Source organism: Pelobates fuscus, chromosome 1 (genome assembly GCF_036172605.1).
Source record: "Pelobates fuscus isolate aPelFus1 chromosome 1, aPelFus1.pri, whole genome shotgun sequence".
Classification (NCBI taxonomy): Eukaryota; Metazoa; Chordata; class Amphibia; order Anura; family Pelobatidae; genus Pelobates; species Pelobates fuscus.
In genome coordinates this window covers 300,592,169-300,617,082 of record NC_086317.1, presented here as the reverse complement: position 1 = coordinate 300,617,082, position 24,914 = coordinate 300,592,169, and the positions used below count along the sequence as shown (strand labels likewise).

General features: G+C 44.0%; 2 protein-coding genes across 2 annotated transcripts in view; one reads left to right on the top strand and one right to left on the bottom strand.

The window, feature by feature from the left end:
- TASL (TLR adaptor interacting with endolysosomal SLC15A4) overlaps window positions 1–24,914 on the bottom strand; it is a 358,686-nt gene that overhangs the window by 202,477 nt on the left and 131,295 nt on the right. The window lies entirely within an intron of this gene.
- LOC134569496 (repetitive organellar protein-like) overlaps window positions 1–24,914 on the top strand; it is a 52,152-nt gene that overhangs the window by 11,965 nt on the left and 15,273 nt on the right. Inside the window, exons 3-4 of the mRNA XM_063428440.1 lie at window positions 17,935–18,120; window positions 24,402–24,489. Coding sequence (XP_063284510.1) covers window positions 17,935–18,120; window positions 24,402–24,489 — 274 coding nt within the window. The remainder of the gene's footprint in view (window positions 1–17,934; window positions 18,121–24,401; window positions 24,490–24,914) is intronic.

Below are 24,914 nucleotides of genomic sequence, written 5' to 3'. Positions count from 1 at the left end.
TATTTTTCAACCTACCCCTCTCCCTCCCTCCCCACTCTCGTTCTCCCCCTCCCTCCCTCCCTTGTCACTTTCTTTCTCCCCCTCCCTCCCTTGTCACTCTCTTTCTCCCCCTCCCCCTCCCTCTCCCCCTCCCTTGTCACTCTTTCTCCCCCCTAACTCCCTTGTCACTCTCTTCCCCCTCCCTCCCTTGTCACTCTCTTCCCCCCTCCCTCCCTTGTCACTCTTCCCCCCTCCCTCCCTTGTCACTCTCTACCCCCCTCCCTCCCTTGTCACTCTCTACCCCCCTCCCTCCCTTGTCACTCTCTACCCCCCTCCCTCCCTTGTCACTCTCTACCCCCCTCCCTCCCTTGTCACTCTCTTTTTTCTCCCCCTCCCTCCCTTGTCACTCTTTTTTCTCCCCCTCCCTCCCTCCCTTGTCACTCTCTTTTTTCTCCCCCCCTTGTCACTCTCTTTTTTCTCCCCCTCCCTCCCTCCCTTGTCACTCTTTTTTCTCCCCCTCCCTCCCTTGTCACTCTCTTTTTTCTCCCCCTCCCTCCCTCCCTTGTCACTCTTTTTTCTCCCTCCCCCCTCCCTCCCTCCCTCCCTACTCTCTTCCTCCCCCCTACTCTCTTCCTCCCCCCTCCCCTACCTCTATTGTAGCGTGACAGAGCCCTGTATGATCCGCGGGTACAGGGAGATTTGAGTGTGCACTTCCTTTTAGTCCGGCCGGGTACAGGAGACAGATGCTCCCTGTACCCGCGGACCATACAGGGCTCGGCCACGCTACAGTGAGGGAGTGACAGGAGGGAGCGCTGAGCGCTTCCCTCCTGTCAGCCCCTCTCCTCATGCTGCACCCGGGCGGTGCGCCCTCATGGACGCACCAGCCTGGGCAAAGCTGCAGCCGCCTGAGGCTCTCTACAGAGCGCTCGGGCGGCTGCAGCATGAGGGGGGCCGGCGGAGCTGGGGGGGATTTCCCCATAACCTGTCCCCCCGCATGATTTGCTGGGGGGATGCGTCCCCCTCATCCCCCCGGTTCCTACGCCCATGTCTCTCTCTCACCATCACCCCCCTCCCTCTCACCATCACCCCTCCCTCTCACATCACCCCTCCCTCTCACATCACCCCTCTCCCTTTCACCATTACCTCCCTCTCACCATCACCCCCTCCCTCTCACCATCACCACCTCTCCCTCTCACCATCACCACCTCTCCCTCTCACCACCTCTCACCACCACCCCCCCACCATCACAACCCTCTGCCCCCCACCATCACCACCCTCTCTTGAGTTTCGCCTAAGGCCTCATAAAGTCTAGAACCACCTCTGACAGGTCCCTTGGTGGCAAGTGTATTCTACCCAATGTAGCCACTACTGTGAGCTTTAGTAGATATGTTGCTTAGCGTTACCTTTAAAGTATAATAGCAGAATTGGAGGTTGGACAATTTTCATTTGTCCTTAAGTTGAATAGAAAATTATGTTCTAGTACAGTGATGGCGAACCTATGGCATGCGTGCCACAGGTGGCACACCGTGCCTTCTCTGTCGGCACGCGGCCATAGGTTCGCCATCAATGCAGAGTAGGCACCTGCCTGCCCGAAACGGCAGGCGCCTACTCTTCTTCTGTGTCGGGAGGCAGGGGGAGGGATCTATGAAACAGCTCCCCTGTCCTCCCGCGCGATGCTGTGTAGAGTGTTGCCGCTCGTTACCATGGCAACGCTACACACAGCATCGTGTGGGAGGACAGGGGAGCTGCTTCACAGATCCCTCCCCCTGTCTCCCGACCCGGAAGCAGTGCTTACCACCACCGGACCACCTTAAAGGTAAGAAGGAGGGGGAGGGAGAAGATACTGTTTTAATATACTTTTTTTTTTTAAACACGTTTCCCCCCAGCAGTACTCTTAACCCCCCACACGGTACCCCTACCTCCCCCACACACTGTACCCCTACCCCCCCACACAGTACCCCTACCCCCCACACACCACACACAGTACTCCTACCCCCCACACACCGCACACAGTACCCTTACCCCACACACACCACACACAGTACACCTACCCCCCCACACACAGTACCCCTACCCCCCACACACCACACACAGTCATAGGCGTGCGCAGCCTGTTGCATTAGGGTGTGCACCCTAAAGCACAAACACACACGCCGCGTGTATATGTATTTTTATATACACACACACACACATATATATATATATATATATATATATATACATACACACACACAAATACAAGTATACGTAGGTGCAGTGTATGTGTGATTGTGAGCTGAGCTGTGCAGTGTGTGTGATTGTGAGCGGTGCAGCGTGTAAGGGGTGCAGTGTGTGTGATTGTGAGGGGTACAGTGTATGTAATTGTAAGGGGTACAGTTTGTGTAATTGTGAGGGATTCAGTGTGTGTGGGGTACAGTGTGTATGATTGTGAGGGGTGCACTGTGTGGGCGACAGGGGTTAGGAGGGTGGAGGGGCAGCAACAGGGGTTGAGGGGGTAGAGGGACAGGAGGTGGGGGGTGGAGGGGCAGTGACAGGAGGTAGCGGGGGTAGACGGTTAGTGACAGAGGTTAGGGGGTAGTAACAGGGGTTAGGGGTGGTAGAGGGGTAGTGACGGGCTAGGGGGATAGAGGGGTAATGACAGGGGTTGGGGATAGAGGGGTAATGACAGGGGTTGGGGATAGAGGGGTAATGACAGGGGTTGGGGATAGAAGGGCAGTGACAGGGGGTGGGGGAGTGGATGGGCAGTAACAGGGGTTAAGGGGGTTGGAGAGGCAGTGACATGGGTTAGGGGGGTAAAGGGGCAGTGACAGGGGTTAGGGGGGTAGAGTGGTGTGACAGGGGTTGGGGGGTAGAGGGGTAGTGACAGGGGTTGGGGTAGTGACAGGGGTTAGGGGGTAGAGGGGCAGTGAACGGGGTTGGGGTAGAGGGGTAGTGACAGGTGTTGGGGGGGTAGAGACAGGAGTTAGGGGGGTAGAGGGGCAGTGACAGGGGTTGGGGGGTGGAGAGGCAGTGACATGGGTTAGGGGGGTAGAGGGAAAGTGACAGGGGTTAGGGGGTAGTGACAGGAGTTAGGGGGGGTAGTGACAGGAGTTAGGGGGTAGTGACAGGAGTTAGGGGGTAGTGACAGGAGTTAGGGGGTAGTGAGAGGAGTTAGGGGGGTAGTGACAGGAGTTAGGGGGGTAGTGACAGGAGTTAGGGGGGTAGTGACAGGGGTTAGGGGGGTAGTGACAAGGGTTAGGGGTTAGAGGGGTAGTGACAGGGGTTGGGGGGGTAGTGACAGGGGTTAGGGGGGTAGTGACAGGGGTTAGGGGGGTAGTGACAGGGGTTAAGGGGGGTAGTGACAGGGGTTAATGGGGGGTAGTGACAGGGATTAAGGGGGGTAGTGACAGGGGTTAGAGGGGGTAGTGACAGGGGTTAGAGGGGGTAGTGACGGGGTTAGGGGGGTAGTGACGGGGGTTAGGGGGTAGTGACGGGGGTTGGGGTAGAGGGGTAGTGACAGGTGTTGGGGGGGTAGAGACAGGAGTTAGGGGGGTAGAGGGGCAGTGACAGGGGTTGGGGGGTGGAGAGGCAGTGACATGGGTTAAGGGGGTAGAGGGAAAGTGACAGGGGTTAGGGGGTAGTGACAGGAGTTAGGGGGGGTAGTGACAGGAGTTAGGGGGTAGTGACAGGAGTTAGGGGGTAGTGACAGGAGTTAGGGGGTAGTGACAGGAGTTAGGGGGTAGTGACAGGAGTTGGGGGTAGTGACAGGAGTTAGGGGGGTAGTGACAGGGGTTAGTGACAAGGGTTAGGGGTTAGAGGGGTAGTGACAGGGGTTGGGGGGGTAGTGACAGGGGTTGGGGGGGTAGTGACAGGGGTTGGGGGGGTAGTGACAGGGGTTAAGGGGGGTAGTGACAGGGGTTAATGGGGGGTAGTGACAGGGGTTAATGGGGGGTAGTGACAGGGGTTAGAGGGGGTAGTGACAGGGGTTAGAGGGGGTAGTGACGGGGTTAGGGGGGTAGTGACGGGGTTAGGGGGGTAGTGACAGGGGTTAGGGGGGTAGTGACAGGGGTTAGGGGGGTAGTGACAGGGGTTAGGGGGGTAGTGACAGGGGTTAGGGGGTAGTGACAGGGGTTAGGGGGGTAGTGACAGGGGTTAGGGGGGTAGTGAAATGGGTTAGAGGGGTAGTGAAAAAGGTTAGAGGGGTAGTGAAAGGGGTTAGAGGGGTAGTGACAGGGGTTAAGGGGGTAGTGACAGGGGTTAGGGGGTTAGAGGGGTAGTGACAGGGGTTGGGGGGTAGTGACAGGGGTTAGGGACAGGGGTTAGAGGGGTAGTGGCAGGGGTTAGTGACAGGGGTTAGAGGGGTAGGGACAGGGGTTAGGGGGGGTGGGGGCAGTGAGTGACAGGGGTTAGAGGGCTAGGGACAGGGGTTAGGGGGGGTATGGGTGCAGAGGCAGGGTGGGGGGGCAGTGAGTGACAGGGGGCAGAGGGGGGTTTAAATACCTGCCCTGGTGGTCCAGTGGGCGCCCTCTCTCTTCAGTCTGCAGCTCCGCCGGGAGTGAGCTGCAGACCACATGGTGAGTCTCGCGATCTCCAGGCAGAGCGTTGCCGTGGCAACGCTCTGACAGGCTGGAGATCGCGAGATACTTCAGTCTGCAGCTCACTCCCGGCGGAGCTGCAGACTGAGGATCAGGGCAGACGGACAGGAGGGGCCTCTCACCCGGCAGCATTGTGTGCATGCCGCCGGCCCCCTCCTGTGTCGGGTCCTCGGTCATAGACCGAGGACCCGACATGCTAGTCTGCCCAAAGGTAGTGCAGCACGGAGGCCTATGCACACAGTACCCCTACCCCACACACACACAGTACCCCTACCCCCCACACAGCCCCCCTCCTCTCCCCAGCACCCCTCCCCACACACAGCACCCCTCCCCTTCCCCACACCTAGCATCCCTCCCCTACACCCAGCATCCCTCCCCTCCCCTACCCCCCCACACAGCAGCCCTACCCCCCCACACAGCACCCCTACCCCCCACAGCAAAGCACCCTTAACCCCGCCCAGCACCCCTATCCCCGCCCAGCACCCCTACCACCCACACAGCAAAGCACCCCTACCTCCCAACACAACACAGCACCCCTCTTACACACACAGCACCCCTCTTACACACACAGCACCCCTCATACACACACAGCACCCCTCATACACACACAGCACCCCTCATACACACACACATACAGCACCCCTCATACACACATACACACACAAACAACACCCCTCACACACATAGTTACATAGTTACATAGTTAGATAGCTGAAAAGAGACTTGCGTCCATCAAGTTCAGCCTTCCTCACACCTGTTTTTTGCTGTTGATCCAAAAGGCAAAAAAAACAAAAAAAAAACCCAGTTTGAAGCACAATTTTGCAACAAGCTAGGACAAAAAATTCCTTCTTGACCCCAGAATGGCAGTCAGATTTATCCTTGAATCAAGCAGTTATTACCCTACATTGAAAGATTATATCCTTGAATATTCTGTCTTTGCAAGTATGCATCTAGTAGCTGTTTGAACATCTGTATGGACTCTGATAAAACCACTTCTTCAGGCAGAGAATTCCACATCCTGATTGTTCTTACAGTAAAAAAAACCTTTCCTTTGCCTTAGACGAAATCTTCTTTCTTCCAGTCTAAACGCATGGCCTCGTGTCCTATGTAAAGTCCGGTTTGTGAATAGATTTCCACACAATGGTTTGTATTGGCCCCGAATATATTTGTATAATGTTATCATATCCCCTCTCAGGCGACGTTTTTCTAAACTAAATAGGTTTAAATTTGTTAACCTTTCTTCATAGCTGATATGTTCCATTCCTTTTATTAATTTTGTAGCCCGCCTCTGCACTTTTTCTAGTGCCATGATATCCTTCTTTAGAACAGGTGACCAAAATTGCACAGCATATTCAATATGTGGTCTTACCAGTGATTTATAGAGAGGCAAAATGATATTCTCGTCCCGAGAATGAATGCCCTTTTTCATGCATGACAATACCTTACTGGCCTTGGCCACTGCTGATTGACATTGCACATTGTTGCATAGTTTGTTGTCTATAACAATTCCCAAGTCCTTTTCGTGTGTTGTTATCCCTAATTCACTTCCATTAAGGGTATACGTTGCTTGTGTATTCTTTACGCCGAAGTGCATAACTTTGCATTTTTCAACATTAAATTTCATCTGCCATTTGAGTGCCCAGTCCTCCAGTCTATCTAAATCCTTCTGCAGCAAAGTAATATCTTGCTCACATTGTATTATTTTACAAAGTTTTGTGTCATCTGCAAACACTGAAACATGACTTTCAATGCTGTCTTCAAGATCATTTATAAAAATGTTAAATAGAAGGGGTCCCAGAACAGACCCCTGAGGGACACCACTTGCCACCTCTGTCCAGCTTGAAAATTTACCATTAACGACAACTCTTTGTATTCTGTTTTTAAGCCAATGTTCTACCCAAGAACAAGCATTTTCATCGAGACCGATTTCCTTGAGTTTGAACACTAATCTTTTGTGTGGAACTGTATCAAATGCCTTGGCAAAATCCAAATAGATCACATCCACTGCAACACCCTGATCTATACTTCTACTTACTTCTTCGTAGAACGCAATCAAGTTAGTTTGACATGACCTGTGCTTCATAAAACCATGCTGGTTTTTGCTGATAACCATATTCTTCTCAAGGAATTCTTGAATATTATCCCTTAATAACCTTTCAAATATTTTACCAGCCACAGAAGTTAAGCTCACAGGTCTATAATTTCCAGGCAAGGATTTTGAACCCTTTTTGAATATAGGAACCACATCTGCCTTCCTCCAATCCTCCGGAACACTTCCTGAAAGAAAAGAATCTTGAAAGATTAAAAACAGAGGTTCACTTATTTCTACACTTAGTTCCTTAAGTACACGTGGATGGATACCGTCAGGCCCTGGAGCTTTGTTTATATTAACTTTCTTTAGTTGCTGCAGCACATTGTCTTGAGTTAACCAATTACAATTATTCTGCAAGTTTTTAGTAGCAATCATTTGCACATCTATTGCCATGGGTTCTTCTTTAATATATACGGAGGAGAAATTGTTATTTAGAATTCCTGCCTTTTCTTGGTCTTCATTAACTAACACCCCCGTTTCAGTTTTAAGTGTACCTATACTTTCATTTTTGGGTTTTTTGGAATTTATGTACTTAAAAAATGCTTTGGGGATTGTTTTGCTCTCTTTAGCTATCATTTTTTCATTTTGAAGTTTAGCAAGTTTAATTGCCTTTTTGCACGCATTATTTGCTTTCTTATATCTTTTATAAGATGCATCTGATTTGTCTGATTTAAATGCTTTAAATGCCCTTTTCTTATTTTTAATCTCTTGTTTTACTTCTCTACTAAGCCACATTGGTTTTAATTTGTTTCTTTTATACTTATTTCCCAATGGTACATACTGAGAAATGTACCTTTCTAATATTTGTTGGAAGATGATCCATTTATCCTCAGTGTTCTTTTCACTAAAGAGTTTATGCCAGTCAATATATTGTAAAGCTTCCCTTATCTTATTGAAATTGGCCTTTTTAAAATTATATGTTTTAGTATACCCCATGTGCTTTTGTTTTTTTGAGTTTATTTCAAAGGACACTATATTGTGATCACTATTTCCCAAGTGCTCACCTACTTGAATGTTGGTCAAAAGATCAACGTTGTTTGTTAAAACCAGGTCCAGACAAGCGTCCATTCTAGTTGGTGCTTGTACAAGTTGTGACATGAAGTTGTCATTTAACAAGTTTAAAAACCTAATTCCCTTTGCTGAGCTACTAGTCCCTATGTCCCAATTTATGTCTGGGTAATTAAAATCTCCAATAATTAAAGTGTTACCAAGATTTGCAGCTTTCTCAATTTGCTCAAACAGCTGTTGTTCCTCGTCAATATTAACATTAGGTGGTTTATAACATATCCCAACCAATAGTTGGTTTCCCTTCTTTTCCCCCAAGCAGATATTTACCCATAAAGCTTCCACATTTTCCTCATCGCATTCAATTTGCTTAAGATTTGGCTTTAAATCATGGTTGACATACAAACATACCCCACCACCCTTCTTGTTTTTCCTATCCTTCCTAAATAATGTGTACCCATTTAAGTTAACTGCCCAGTCATGTGTCTCATCCCACCATGTTTCAGTTATGCCTATTATATCATATTGTTTAGTGTATGCTAATGCCTCTAGTTCCCCCATTTTGTTATTTAGGCTCCTTGCATTAGTAAGCATACATTTAATATCATGCGTCTCTTGTTTATTTTGTGAATTACCAACATTACATAGCTTCTCTGTTCTGAGCTTGCCCCTCCCCCCGTCTCCACCCTCCTTATACTGTTCTAAAGCCCATCTCCTTTCTGTCCTATCTCCATTTTGTAGATTGCTATGACCCTCCCCCCCCTACTACTAGTTTAAAATCTCCTTCAACCTTCTAGCCATCCTATCCCCCAGCACTGCAGACCCCCTTCCGTTTAGGTGCAATCCATCACTACTATATAGGTTGTACCCAATCGCAAAGTCGGCCCAGTGCTCTAAAAACCCAAAACCCTCCTTCCTGCACCAAGACTTCAGCCACGCATTAACCTCTCTAATCTCCCGCTGCCTTTCCACTGTAGCACGTGGCACAGGTAATATCTCAGAAAATACCACCTTGGAGGTCCTTTTCTTGAGTTTGCTACCTAATTCCCTGAAATCATTCTTTAGGGCCTTCCATCTTCCTCTTACTTTGTCATTGGTACCAACATGGACCATGACCGCTGGGTCATCCCCAGCCCCTCCCAATAATCCATCCACTCTGTCAGCAACATGCCGGACCCGAGCACCCGGGAGACAGCAAACTGTCCGGTTGAGCCGATCAGAGTGGCAGATTGCCCTATCTGCTCTCCTAATGATAGAGTCCCCTACCACCACAACCTGTCTTGCCTTCCTTACATTTTGATCCCCACCCGTACTAGAGGGGCTGTCACCTCGGCTGTTAGAAGTAACAGCTTCCTCTAATACAGCTACTCCTGAGCTGATGCTCCCAACATCTTCCCTCAAACGGGCAAATCTGCTAGGTTGCACCAAATCAGGACTAGCTAGCCCTTTCCTCTTCCCTCCCCCCCTGCCACCCAGCTACATGCCTGTTCCCCATCTGTCATATCTCCTCCCTCTCCACTACCTGTCCCCACTAAACTCTGCTCAGTCAGCAGCAGACTCCTCTCAAGATTGTCGATCTCCCTCAAAGTTGCGATTTGCTTCTCAAGATCTCCAATCTGAGCTTCCAGAGAAGCCACTCGCACACAACCATCACAGAGGTATGGACGGGTACATCCAGGCATCCATACATGCAACAAGATGTGCATTGAGTTAAACTAACAATCTTACTAACACTCATTTCCCCAGATACAGATAAAAATTAAAATAAATAAAAATAAAATATATATATAAAAAAAAAATTACCTTGATAGTTTAAACCCCTAGTTAGTTTGAACTTCTGGTTTTCTAACTCCTACTTGAAAGAGTCTACTTGATAGAGTCTGCTTCCAAATAATGTGAGCAAGCTCAGTGAGTTAGGGGTGTGCCTTTATAGGGATACAAATCCCACACAGGTGCAATTAATAAACACTCCCCCCAATCAATCAAGCAGCAGCAGCAGCACAAAAGAGGGGGAAAAACCAGAACACCAGGAAAAAAAACTAAAAAAAAAAATCTTTTTTTTTTTAAACTTTACAGACTGAACCAATTAAACAAAAATAAAATACAAACCACTCTCCACAGTATACAAACCACTCCAAGCAACTCCTAGTTTTCTAACTCCTACTTGAAAGAGTCTACTTAATAGAGTCTGCTTCCACAGCACCCCACAACAAAAATAGCACCCTTACCCCCCACAGCACAGCACCCCTACCCCCGCCCAGCACCCCTACCCCCGGCCAGCACCCCCACCCCCTACACAGCACAGCACCCCTACCTCCCAACACAGCACAGCACCCCTCTCTCTCACACACACACACACACATACAGCACCCCTCACACACACATAGAGCACCCATCATACACACACACACACAACATCCCTCACACACAGCACCCCTCACACACACACACACACAGCACCCACACACACACACAAAGCACCCCCCCACACACACAAAGCACCCCCCCCCCACACACACACACAGCAACCCTCAGACACACACACAGCAATTAATTGAACTCTCTGTTGTTGTGTTCTTTTAAAACAAAAGTTGTTAATTAGTTCGGACAACAGTACGAGTTGTTTTTTCTAAACTTAAACCTCAGTATTCAGGTTTAATTGCCGTGTTGGCACTTTAAGGAAAAAAAAGTTGGCATGTATTGCGGTTTGGGCACTCGGGCTCAAAAAGGTTCGCCATCACTGTTCTAGTATGAAGTTAAGTAACTAAACAATGAGTTGTGGTACGTTCGTTTTAATTTAAAGCATAATGGATAACACTTTGGGAAGAAACTAGATGTATTATGAGAACAGCTTAACCCCTTAAGGACCAAACTTCTGGAATAAAAGGGAATCATGACATGTCACACATGTCATGTGTCCTCAAGTGGTTAAAGGGGGTGGGGGTGGGGGTAGCACTGATCACCATCTGTGCAATGTGTAATTCTAAAACATGATCTTACCATAAAAATATACATATTATATAACATTCTGGATACATTAACAGTGATCCGAAGGTCTAATGGCTTGAAAATGTTGACTGGACCTGAACATGGCATTATTTTCCCCTATTATGTTCTTTAAAATGTGTAACTTTTATATTATATTATATGAGAAGAATTCAGTGTCTCCATGCAGAGGTGAGAGTGTGCAGCACTGCCCCAGTAGCCATCAGATGAGTGGCCAATGGAGGTATCCCTAGACTGTAATGTAAACACTGCATTTTCTCTGAAAAGACAATGTTTACTACAAAGAGCCTGAAGGGAATGATTATACTCATCAGAACAAATACAAAAAGCTGTAGTTTTTCTAGTGACTATAGTGTCCCTTTTATACAAAACACAAGGCATTTTCCATCAAAGTGAATAGTTATTCACCAAAATAAAAACAAAAGTTTACCTAACGTGATTAAAATGCTTTTCTAATAGGTGCCATGAAATAATATAATCAGTGAAATATTCCATCAATCTTCCCTTTGATATGTATGCCTTCACTGTATGTATGTTCAATTATTTTTCCTACTGAGTTAATGCCATTAATCAGCAAATTGTTTCAATTTCACAGCTTTTGTTCTATCTATAGAATGCCAATGCTAATAAGTTCTAATTTTAATTACTATACACCATAATTACAATTAGCTAACATAGTAATAATTGTAATTAATCAAAGGTAATTAATAACAACAATAATAATAACAGGAACAATATGTTCGAAATTACATGCCCAGGTAGCATTTCAGATGTTATGTCACTACATAACATTTTTATTTTTCTAAATATGATAAGACATAACAGCATGCCAAAACCTATAAATTTTAGAAAAATCATTTAAATTAGCACTGTCAACTGTGACAGTCTTTGCGTATTTTGCAAACGCCCTAAAGTGACGCTCCACCTTGGTATATGAAGGTCCAGGGGTGAAGTGGAAATTTAACTAACCTGACACTGTACCCTGCAGTTGCAGCCATCACCTCCTTTCTTCAGCGTGTTGCTATGTAGAACCTCATGGGACCAGACAACCTGCAACAAACAGACTTGACAAGTTCAGGTTTTTAAGTGTGAATTTTCATGGAGGGTTTTGATGCGTCCGTGTCCCACTTTGGAGTATTTTTGCAGGCTATATATTCCAACTACCCCATAAAGGCATACCATTTCTTAAAGAACACATCCCAGGGTATTTCAAAAGGCATATTTTCAACCTTGGTATGGGATCATTTTTCCGCTAGTTGCACCATGTGTAGTGGTAATAAGCATTTTTTCTGCCTTTTTTACACACAAAGTGAGTTTGCACAGTATATTTAGCAAATCTTATGTGTGCTACGGCTGTATAATATTTCATATGTTGCTCAGCTATGTAGTCTGAGTACAACAATACCCCTGTATTTACCTTTGCCAGGTATTTGTGGATGTTGAAGGGGCACATTTGAGACGGAGCCATACAGTTTTTTTCTAACTTTGAAGTTTTACTCTGTGTCCATGTTCCATTGTGGAGTAGTTTAGCTATTGGTTATTTAACCCCTTAAGACCGCAGGACGTACTATGCCGTCCTTATTTTGGTGGCTCTAAACGCCGCAGGACGGCATAGTACGTCCTGGGCGGTCTTCAGCCCCACGTGGCCGGCGGAACATGGCCGCTGCAGATCGCGGTCGGGGGGCATGCCTGGCCCCCCAGGCAGCCCCCCTGTGCCTGGGGACCGCGGTCTGCAGCTTCCGATCGCAGTGACAGGCTGTCACTGCGATCGGTATTTACCATGTGTCAGCCGATTTTAAAATCGGCTGACACATGGAGCTGGCGGAATTCTCTGCAGCAGATCGCGGTCGGGGGACATGCCTGGCCCCCCAGGCAGTCCCCCTGCGGTCAGTGACCGCGATCTGCAGAGTATGATCGCAGGGAGAGGCTGTCTCTGCGATCTGAATGCAGAGACAGCCTCTCCCTGCGATCTGATCGCAGTGACAGCCTGTCACTGCGATCAGAGTTACTATGTGTCAGCCTATTGGCTGACACATAGTAACTGCAGGCAGGATCCCCCTGCAGATCGCGGTGGGGGGCATGCCTGGCCACCCAGGCACTCCCCCTGTGGCCAATTACCGCGATCTGCAGGAGGTGATCACAGTGACAGCCTGTCACTGTGATCACTGATCCTGTGTGTCAGCCAGTGATGTAAAATCACTGGCTGACACTCTCTGCCCCTCTCCTCCCCTATTAACCCCTTAATGTAAAAAAAAATAAAAATTAGAGTTAAAAATAAAATACACTTACATCATTTATATATATATTATATATATGATCTATATATAATATATATATATATATATATACGCACACATTTACACATACACTAAGTGTATTTTAATATTTATATATATAATTATATATATATATATATTAATATCAAAATACACGTAGAAGGATATTGATTAAATATATACATAATTAATTTATATATATATATATATATATATATATATATATATATATATATATATATATTATAATAAAAAAATATGTAAATACGTAAAAAAAATTAAAATAAAAAAATAAATAATTAAAAATATATATGTGTGTAATTTCGTTCTAACTGTATTTTGATAATATATATATATATATATATATATCTATATATATATATAGATCAAAATACACGTAGAACGAAATAATATACCCAAGTATATACGTATACATCACTATATGTATACCTATATATAAATAAAAATAATAGTAAAAAAATTATATACATATATATACATATATATATATATACACACACGTGTATATATAATAATTTTACATATATATTTATGTAATAATTTTACATAATTAGGTATCCTAATTAATTACAATTAGCGGGACCTGCCTAACAACCCAGGCCGAAAGTATAGGGAATTTAATTTGCTAGCACTATATTTAACCCTATAACTTTCCAAGACACTATAAAACCTGTACATGGGGGGTACTGTTTTACTCGGGAGACATCGCTGAATACAAATATTTGTGTTTCAAAACCGTAAAATTTATTACAACAATGATATCGTCAGGGAAAGTGAAATTTATTGCCTTTTTCGCACACAAACGGCACTTACACTGACGATATTTTTGCTGTCATACTTTTTACTGTTTTGAAACACAAATATTTGTGTTCAGCAAAGTCTCCTGAGTATAACAGTACCCCTCATGTACAGGTTTTATGGTGTTTTCAAAAGTTACAGAGTCAAATATAAGGCTTGCGTTTCAGTTTTTTCACAATGAAATTCGCCAGATTGGTTACGTTGGCTTTGAGACCGTATAGTAGCCCAGAAATAAGAATTACCTCCATAATGGCATACCATTTGCAAAAGTAGACAACCCAAGGTATTGCAAATGGGGTATGTTCAGTCTTTTTTAGTAGCCACTTAGTCACAAACACTGGCCAAAATTGGCTTTCAAATTAGTTTTTTGCATTTTTCACACACAAACAAATATTAACGTTAACTTTGGCTAGTGTTTGTGACCAAGTGGCTACTAAAAAAGACTGGACATACCCCATTTGCAATACCTTGGGTTGTCTACTTTTGCAAATGGTATGCCATCATGGGGGTAATTTTCATTCCTGGGCTACCATACAGTCTCAAAGGCAACATAACCAAACTGGCAAATTTCAATGTGAAAAAACTGAAAAGTGTAACATGCTATATTTGACCCTGTAACTTCCCAAAACACCATAAAACCTGTACATAGGGGGTACTGTTTTACACGTGAGACATCGCTGAATACAAATATGTGTATTTTATTGCAGTAAAAGCAAACAGTATTATGACATTCACAGTTAGAATGTCACATAGAACTAAGAAAATTTAAAAAAAATCATATTTTCTCTCATTTTTTTATATTTTATTCATATTACGTTATGTTCCATACCTAAATATTGGATGTTAAATGAAAGCCCTGTTTCCCCTGAACAAAATGATATATAATAAGTGTGGGTGCATTTAATATGAAAGAGGTAAATTATTGTTGAACAGACATATAGTCAAAATCTGTGGTTTGTTTACATTTTTTTTGGTTCACAACTTGTACATTTGGCTGCGGTCTTAAGGGGTTAAATGACCCCACAAACGCATACCATTTTTTAAAGAATACACCCTGGGTATTTCTAAATGCATGTTTTGAACCTTAACGTGGGATCATTTTTTTTTTTGCTAGTTTGTTCTAGGTGTAGTGGTAATGAGCATTTTTTTATGTATTTGTTTAGTCTTTTAAACCTTTTTTACTTTTTAAAACTTTTTTTTAACCCCTTAAGGACACATGACATGTGTGACATGTCATGATTCCCTTTTATTATAGAAGCTTGGTCCTTAAGGGGTTAAACTTTTTTTTTTTTACTTATTAAATTTTTTTACTTTTTTACACTTGTTAAATTTTTTTACCCTTAAAACCCTAATTTTGTTATTTTTATTTTTTATTATTTGTGTTTTGTGTTTTGTTTCATCTACACACCTCATACCACTAACATGAATCCAAATATGACTATACTGTTATTCTTAATAACCCTTTTCTCACTCCAATTTTGTTCACATCACTACCACCATCAGTACACATCAGCCCCAATATATAGTAAAAACCAAAGAAAGAAAAAGTTACCCGTGCTCTCTCCTTAATCCCTATGTATATTTAGACAAATGGAGGTCATTGGGTTACTCCAATGGCCATTGGAGGTAATGCCCGCCTGCCAACATCAAGGCAGACCCCCCCTAAGCGGTTCCTACACTGACCCTTCACCTTGCTTCCTTGAGCTTCTGGCAAAGATATCTCTAATGAGACAGAGAGGGGTATTTTTTTTTAAATACACCCCTATATACTTATTAACCCTTAATAGGGAACACATGGGATGGGCGGCAGCCATGTAACAAAGCTGTGTGATACAAAAAGTGAATACAAAACAAAAAGACAAGTTCTGCGCTCACTCCCATCACTCCTGGGCGGCAGCAACAACCACAGTACACATCAGCCCCTATGTATATTTAGACAATGCACCCATACCACAAACCCATCTTAATAAACTTAATGCATTATATAATTAATTCTGCTGCTTTGTACTAGAATGTAATTACCCACCACTGTGACATGTTAAAAGAGCGAAACTGGCTATCGCTGGAATCCCAACGCACTCTTCATCTTTCCAGCCTTGTGCATAAGAGCGATCACAGCTGCATGGACAGTGTGATCGGGTGCTCCTGGCATGCCTCGGATACCGAGGCAGACCAGAAGAGCGTTAACCCTGTGATCACCGCGATCGCCGCAATTGCGGCGATCTGGGGTTAACTTTTTAGTAAATGACAGAAATTTTCTGTCATGCGTCCTTAACAGTAGGACAAGCATGACAAACATTTCCATCTAGCACTGCAAAGGGGTTACTAGTACCTCCTCTGTCCCTCCCTCTAACATTCTAAAATGATCTACAATCATCATGTACAACCACCCCACAGCTGAGCAGCACCATTCTATAACCTGAAATATTTAGTCTAATTCACAAAAACTGTAGGAGCATCACAATTTTCTTTTAAACCTGGTTAGTAATAACATTGTTTAACATTGTCAATCTTGCGCAGGGGGATACCAGTTTACCACGTTACACAATATGTTACAGAATATTTCACAATCCCTTTACAGTCTTCCTATTGGCCTGTTAATGATTGTTGCTTGTTGAGCGTCATTTGTCTTCTACAGTATACCTGCTTGTAGAGTTGCGCGGGTGGTGGGTGTTGTTGTTGCAATGTTGATGTCAGTGGCTTGGATGGGTGCTGTCTTGTGGCATATGGTTGCCCCGATTGTGCCCTGTCTCTTCTCATTCTCATGTGCGTTATGTGTGGTGTTGGGGAAGGGGGGGAGGTGAGGTTGTGTTTTCCTTTGGGGCCAATTTGTGATCGAATTGTGTTGCCTCTAGTCGATGAGGTTTATGTTACTAGCGGTGGTTCTATTTTGTTTATGTCTGTGTGGGTTTTTGCGTATCCCATGTTTCCCATGCTTTGGTCCAGTGAGGATTTGTTCGTCTATTTTTTCTTGCCATCACTTCGTAGCTCCTGTTTGTTTCTACTACTGTGATGCATTGGGCGAGTGTAGGGGGAGTGTTTTTTTTCCATTGTCTGCTTATGACAGTTAGGGTGGCTATGATGATGTGGTACGCTAGATATTTTTGGTATTTATGTGGTGTGTGTGGTAAAAGGAGAAGCATGAATGTTTCGGGCACATGTGGTAATCTAGTGTCGGTGCATTTGACTACCAGATCTGCTACTTGTTTCCAGTATTGTCGGAGTGCTGGGCAATTCCACCATATGTGAATCATTGTGCCTCGTTCTTTTTGACATCTCCAGCAGACATCTGATGTGTTGGGAAAGCTGTGTTTAAGGCGCGTGGGAACCAGGTACCATCTGTACAACAATTTACGGGATAGTTCAATGTGAGTTGTGCATAGGGTTAGTGATTTGTGTGCCTGAAAGATATTTAGCCACTGGGAACAGGTTGTTAATTTGAGGAGAAATCTGATTGCCATTATAAAGACAAGAAGGATCCCCCCCCCCTTTTTGTGGCATAATTATTTGGGGTGTGGGATTTGCCTCCTTTTGGATCAATGGCATAAAAGAATGTGTTTGAAGGTTGAATTTGAGAGACGTCAGTCTTTTTTTAACCTACACACCTTTGCAACTATGTAACTGCCCGGGAAAAATAAACTAGGAAATCTACACATTTACAGACGCACATAATTGCCAGGTTTAAGACACGTACATGTGCTACCTGCCAGCAATCCACCCAGACAAAAAATATAAAAGCACTCAATAGTTTTACAAAACACAAGCTAAATAATATACCTCTCAAGAACGTCAAATTGATCCTGTAAAAGTACCATTAGCACTGCTAAATGTGCCACGTGTCTAATGTTGAGGGTGCAGCCCAGCATTGGGGATTTCTGTGGTTTGCAGGACTTAATAATATTCTAATATTGATTCAGCTATATTGCTTATAACATAAATGAGTTGTTTTGCAGTTTGCAGGTGTAACATGTATCGATCTGTTGAACGAAAGTATTGATGTAGGCTGCTAGGCAATAGAGAGGCAGCCTTTCAAGCATTTTTTGGTGTAAGCTATGACATCTGGAGCTTAAAATAGCAAGTTTAATGGTCTGTTCGTGTGACTCCTATCTCTTCATTGCCTTAAAGTATTTGCGTGCACACATAACACAACACTGATTACAATATCAATTCTCTTTGATTGTAGGCCATAGAACCCAATACATCACAGGATATCTTTGTGTCACTGCTGAAATCCATTCTCACAGAAAAGGAAGTTAAAATAAATGATCTTGACGAAGAACTCAAGAGAGTAGAAACTGAGAATCTACAATTGCTGGAAGAAAAGGATCTACTTCTCTCTGAAATCGAAACACTTAGAAGAGAATTTGAGGTATTGATTAATTATAATTATACTTAAAGGGAGACCATTAATTCTTTAGAATTTACACCATTAGATTAAATATTGAAAATCATGTATTAGCTGTGTGAACCTTTATTTTCATGTGATGTTCTGTTTCCTTTTAAATATATATTAAAGATTCAACAAATGATATCACAGTCCAGTCCAGGTCAGGCACAGCCAGGGCACAAAATAAATATGAGGAGATGAAAGAGAAACATTGTTTCAGTTCTAATATTCTATCTGTTGACTGAGAGGTGCAAAGGACAGAGCTTGTACAATGATTAACGAGAGCTATGATATACAGAGATGTGGAATTCTACATTTTTGTATTTTTTCCCCACCTTAAAAATATATATTTGTATAATATATAGATGAGACAACATAATGTTAAAAATAGTAGGAAGTGACAGTGCCCCCTTATTACTTTGTGATATTACTAGTAAACTGTTTTTAAAGTGACACTAGTCACCAAGGTAACTTGAGCTTAATGATGCTGTTTTGGTGTATAGATCATTCCTCTGCAGTCTCACTGCTCAATTCTCTGCCATTTAGGAGTTAAATCACTTTGTTTATGCAGCCCTAGTCACACCTCCTTGCATGTGACTTGAACAGCGAGTTAGAAGAGTTAGAAATAGAATTTCTTATCTCCAGCTATGTTAACCCCTTTAGGACACCGCTTCAGAAGCTTGTCTTACGCTTAATGACACAAGCAATTTTTTCATTTTCTTGCTGTATGCGTTCAACTGCAATTTGCATCTCTCTCGTTTATTGCACCGACGCATATTATATACTGTTTTTTTAAAGGAGAGAGAGGAGGGCTTTAATTTTATGTAACATATATATATATATATATATATATATATATATATATATATATAGTTACATAAAATTAAAGCCCTTTCTCTCCTTTAAAAAAAACAGTATATAATATGCGTGGAGGTGGGCAGAAGTGGTCTGGGTGCCTGGAGTGTCCCTTTAAGCTTACAAGACAAACATACCAAACTCTAAAATCGCTCCACATTAAAAGTTTATTTTACTCTTTGTGCTTTGTGACCTGTAACTACCAAAAAAAACAACCTTAAAATCCCAGACACATTATATATTCTGTAAATCAGAACAACTAAATGAATTTATTTGTAATTACTTTCTTTAACCTGCACTAATTAGGCACACATTATTATTGCAAAAACTGTACAAACAACACAAAATTGTTCTTTTTTTTTTTAAATAATTAAAATTAAAAAAAAAAATTCTTTTAAGAAGAGGCTGGCCCAGTGGGTACATACAGGATCGCAGGGGCGGCCTGCGACCCTGGTATGTACGCCACTGAGAGACGTGACAAGTTAAGGTTTTTAAGTGTGAATTTTCATGGAGGGTTTTGATGCGTCTGTGTCCCACTTTGGAGCACTTGAGCAGGCTAAAGTGACACTCCATCTTGGTATGTGAAGGTCCAGGGGCGAAGTGGAAATTTAACTAACCTGACACTGTACCCTGCAGTTGCAGCCATCACCTTTCTTCAGCTTGTTGCTATGTAGAACCTCATGGGACCAGAAAACCTGCAACAAACAGACTTGACAAGTTCAGGTTTTTAAGTGTGAATTTTCATGGAGGGTTTTGATGCGTTCGTGTCCCACTCTGGAGCACTTGAGCAGGCTATGTATTACAACTACACCATAGGCATACCATTTCTTAAAGAAGACATCCCAGGGTATTTCAAAAGGCATATTTTGAACCTTAGCATGGGATAATTTTTCCACAAGCTTGTACCAAGTGTAGTGGTGGTAAGCATTTTTTCTGCCTTTTTGACACACAAAGTGAGTTTGCGCAGTATATTTTGCAAACCTTATGTGTACTACGACTGTATACTACTTCATATGTTGCTCAGCTGTGTCGGCTGAGTACAGCAATACCCCCGTATGTACCTTTGCCAGGTATATGTGGACAATGAAGGGGTACATTTGAGACACAGCCATTCCAGTTTTTTTCAAACTTTGAATGTTTACGCTGTGTCCATGTCCCATTTTAGAGTATTTTACAAGGCAATATAATCCAATTACCCCATAAAGGTATACCATTTCTTAAAGAAGACATCCCAGGGGGCGGAGCTAGCAGCGCAACGGAGCGGTCGCATCTCCTGGAGCTCCGGCTCGCACTAACCGAGATTACACCTATACCGGGGAATCAGATCTTCTAAAACCCACATACGACACTGTTAACAACAGGCTGACTATGGGCCGAAAAAATAAGAAAGTGAAAGCGGATAAAGGCCCCCCTGGAAGGGATATTGGAGACATGCTGCGGAACGCGCAACATGGCCCAAAATGGCGCCGCCAGATGACTTCTCCTCCTATTCCTCGGAGGACTACACCGCAGAACTAATGGAAGGTGCAGCCTTCAGACCCGAGCCGGACCGCACAAAAAGGCCAACCGGGGACCCGGTCACCGCGGATCAACTAAAAATAATGCTGGCGGAGCTACGCAAGGACCTGGTGGCGGACATGGCCTACTTTAAAGAGGCCATAGAAGGAGCCGCGGCTAAAATTGCCCAACTTGAAACCCGCTCGAGTGCACAAGACTCCAGGCTCTCACAGCTCGAACAAAAGGTGCTGGACCTAGAAAAGCGACAAACCACCACTACTGACCGGCTGGACGCCTTAGAAGACCTGAGCAGGAGATACGTCAAAATCAGGGGAATACCGGACACGGTAACTCTTCCGGAACTACCCCATTATATCAGACGCTTCCTCGAGACCTTGATACCCCTTAAACAGGTCAAGTCTATAAAGCTGGATGGACTCTTCCGCATTCCGAAGCCAGCAAGGGCTCCGGTAAACGCAACAGCGGATTTAATAATCCGCTTCCAGTCGCTGACTGATAAAATTACCCTTCTGACCGCTACAAAGGGGAAGACTCCCTTGATGTTCGAGGGAACAGAACTAAAACTCTTCCCGGACCTCACCAGGAGTACACTTACCTGGAGGAAATCACTGCAGCCACTTCTACAGCACCTCCGGGCCAAAGAGACACCCTACCGCTGGGGAACACCGCGAGCAGTGTCCTTCACACATGACGGGACCACCCACAAGGCTCAAAGCTACGAAGAATTGGAATCCATCCTGGCGGCAGCAGGACTCACACACACAGCACCGACACCCAGAGCAGGACTGTCCAGGCTGAACCCTGCAACCATACCGGAATTCATTCCGAGGGAGTCTCCGGGAACACCATCTGCCAAGGGCACGACCTGAAGCGAGACGGGGCACCCGACTCGGGAGAACAACCTGCTCCGTTGCCCAGGAAGAACGTAGCCAACACACCTTGGGACTTATATACCTTATACTGAGACTGATGTTTCTTACTCGTTTTTTTTTTTTTTTACCTCGTTGATGCAAACCAGACTGAATGTCTACACCACTTAGCTTAATCCTCTAAAGGACGATGACCTCCCCCCAAAAGGGGCCCTACTGACATCTATATGGACACACCATACATGTTCTGACAACCGCACGCACAAGTTACGAAGACTACTACTGCAAAGATAGGGGCCTCCACATTACATTACGAGACCAACGCTAGACTGTAACTAACCTTGCATACTTATTATACATACAACCTCCCCCCATGCCACTATACAGACGGCCTTACTACCACGCTTACACATCATCTGCCTGACTGGAAGGGGGTGACACCCTAGGTGACTAAAGCACGCGAAGAACATAGCCGAGACCACACATTCACATAGGGTAGAAGCGTTGACCGTCACGACTGTTTAACTGAATATAAATATAAAATGTGCACTGTTTACTGATGCTACCTGTGTTATTGATTGTTGACATTTCGGCGGGCAAGAGCTGCCGTGGCATTGCCTGCTACCTTGTTTAATATGTGCACACAAAAAAAAAGAATAAAAAAAAAAAAAAAAAGAAGACATCCCAGGGTAATTCAAAAGGCATACTTTGAACCTTAGCATGGGATCATTTTTCCGCTAGCTTGTATCAAGTGTAGTGGTAATGAGCATTTTTTTATGTATTTTTTTTACACTTTTTTAACTTTTTCTACACTTTTACATTTTTTTCTAAACTTTTCTTTTACCGTTAACCCCTAACTAGCAGTAAGCAGAACTAACAGTGAATTCCCCCCTTTCCATTGGTGGATCCAGAGCCTGATCTCACGAGGGGCACTTGTAGATTATTTAAATATATAATCCAGACACAATAACCACTACAGCTCAGTGTAGTGGTTATGGTGCCAATAGTGCCGAGACCCCCTCCCAGAGTAAGTAGTCAAACCGTTTAAGAACAGTTTGACAACTTACCTGAGGTCTGCTGGGGAATGGGGCTGTCATAGGGCATAGGAGTAGTGGTGTGTGTGAGTGGTGCAATGTGTCAGGGGTGCAGTGTGTGAGTGAGGGCGGCAGTGTATGTCAGGGGTGCAGTGTGTGTGTTAGGGGGGCAGTGTATGTGTGGGTCAGTATGTGTTTGTGACAGTTGCAGTGTATGTGTGTATGGGGGGCAGTGTATGTGTAGGGCAATGTGTGTATGGGGGGCAGTGTATGTGTGTCTGGGGCAGTGTGTGTGTATGGAGGGCAGTGTATGTGTGTCTGGGGGGCAGTGTGTGTGTATGGGGGCAGTGTGTGTGTATGGGGGCAGTGTATGTGTGCCTGGGGCAGTGTGTGTGAATAGGGTAGTGTATGTGTACGGGGGGCAGTGTGTGTATGGGGGCACTGTGTGTGTGTATGGGGCAGTGTGTGTGTATGGAGGCAGTATGTGTGTGGGGGGGCAGTGTGTGTGTGTGGGGAGCAGTGTGTGTGTATGGGGGGCAGTATATATGTGTGTGAGGGGGGAGGGGCAATGTGTGTGTAGGGTGTGAGAGTGTGTTATAAGGCATGGGGGGGGGCTTTTTTTATAATATGCTTTTTTTTTACATTTATTTAATTAAAATAAATATTAATTATGTCCCCCCTCCCTTCTTACCTTTACTGGGAGGAGGGGGGACATTTCCCTGGTGGTCCCAGTGGTTACAGTGAACTCTAGCCAGCGCTCCAGGGCTAGAGTTCACTCTCGCAAGATTTGGAGCTTTGCCATGGTAACCGCGGCAACGCTCCATGCTCGCGAGAGGAGGACCCGGAGGAACTGCAGGTAAGAGCTACCGGGTCCTCTCTCTCTCCCTCCCTGCTGCCAGCATTGTGCCTGCGGACCGTGGAGGGAAATCTCTGATTTCCCTCCCCGGTCCGCAGGCACATTGCAGGGCTATCACCTGCATGTGCTGGCAGGGGAGAGGGAGACCGTTGGTTTTCTAAGGGGGGGCAATTGCCCGTTGCCCCCCCCTGGATCCGCCACTGCCCCTTTCCCATAACTCCCACCCACTCTAGATAGTAAAATATATAATTATAAAATATTTAAATTAATTAATTAAATAAATTGAACCTCTGAGGGTTAAAAAATAAATACAAGTTAATCCTCAGTGGTTAAAAGAATTTAGATTACAGTATAATACTGTGATCTGTATTTTGATCACTGTAGGCAGTGATCAACCGGCAGAGGAGGGGTTAATTTTTATTTAGACTGGGTAAAGGGGGGTGGTATTTTTATTTTTTTACTTAAACGTTACTAAAACATTTTTTTTAAACTTTTTTTTACCTTTTCTTGAAGCTTATTTTAAAACTTTTTTTTAACGTTAATCCCTAGTTAGCCTAACACCAAATTCCCCAATTCCCCACTAACTTCCACCCACCCCAGCTAGCTAAATATATAATTTTAAAATACTTAAATTAATTAATAAAATAAATTTAACCCCTGAGGGTTAAAAAACAAAAATTAACCCTCAGGGGTTAAAAAACAAAAATTAACCCTCAGGGGTTAAAAAAAAAAATCAGATGACATTAAAATGTATACACTGCCAATTGATCACTGTAGTCAGTGATCAATTGGCTGGAGAGGGGTTAATTTTATTAAAGCAGGGGAAAGGGGGGGGGGGGTGGGATTTAACTTTATTAAAAAAAAAATCTACAGGGGTCGGATGTGTAAATGTATTTATCTTAGTTTATATTTATAGCTGCCCTCACTCAGCAACCACTAGTTTTAAGTTACGTACTGACACAAAACCCATTTCTCTGCATGGCTTTCTTTTCATTTTAGATATACCATGTTTTAATACTGCACCTGCTTTACATGGTATCAATGTTAGGGATGACTCAAAGCAAAGCACTTATAGGCAATCCATAGATATCAGTGCCCTCAAGTGAATATCTTTTATTATTGGTCTCCTAGGTAATGACATTTGACAAAGAGAGAAAAAAAGAGGATGTATTGAATTTATTTGACCCTAACTCTCCTGCAGTACTTCAACAACAAATAGGTAACGTTTCAGAATATTTCTTCTTCTGTGTTTTTTCACCATGCAAATTATGGAGGTGCAAAAACATAATATTCATATATGTAATTTTAATATGTGGGGTAACAGCTTCTTGATTCAAGAAAAGATCTGACTGACATTCTGGGGTCAAGAAGGATTTTTTTCCTAATTTGTTCCAAAACTGGAACGCGTTTACATACTGGATTTTCCCTTCTTTTAGATCAACAGCAATAGCAGACATAAGAAAGGCTGAACTTGATGGACCCATGTCTCTTTTCAGCCTCTGTAACTATGTTTAATATAATCGTTATTTGTGATGATTGTATTGACATGAAAAGTCAAACAAAGTGCCTTAGCATGTAAAGAACAGGTATGTCAAATCAAAGTATGTGAGCATGGGCAGGGCCGGACTGGGGATACAAAGCAGC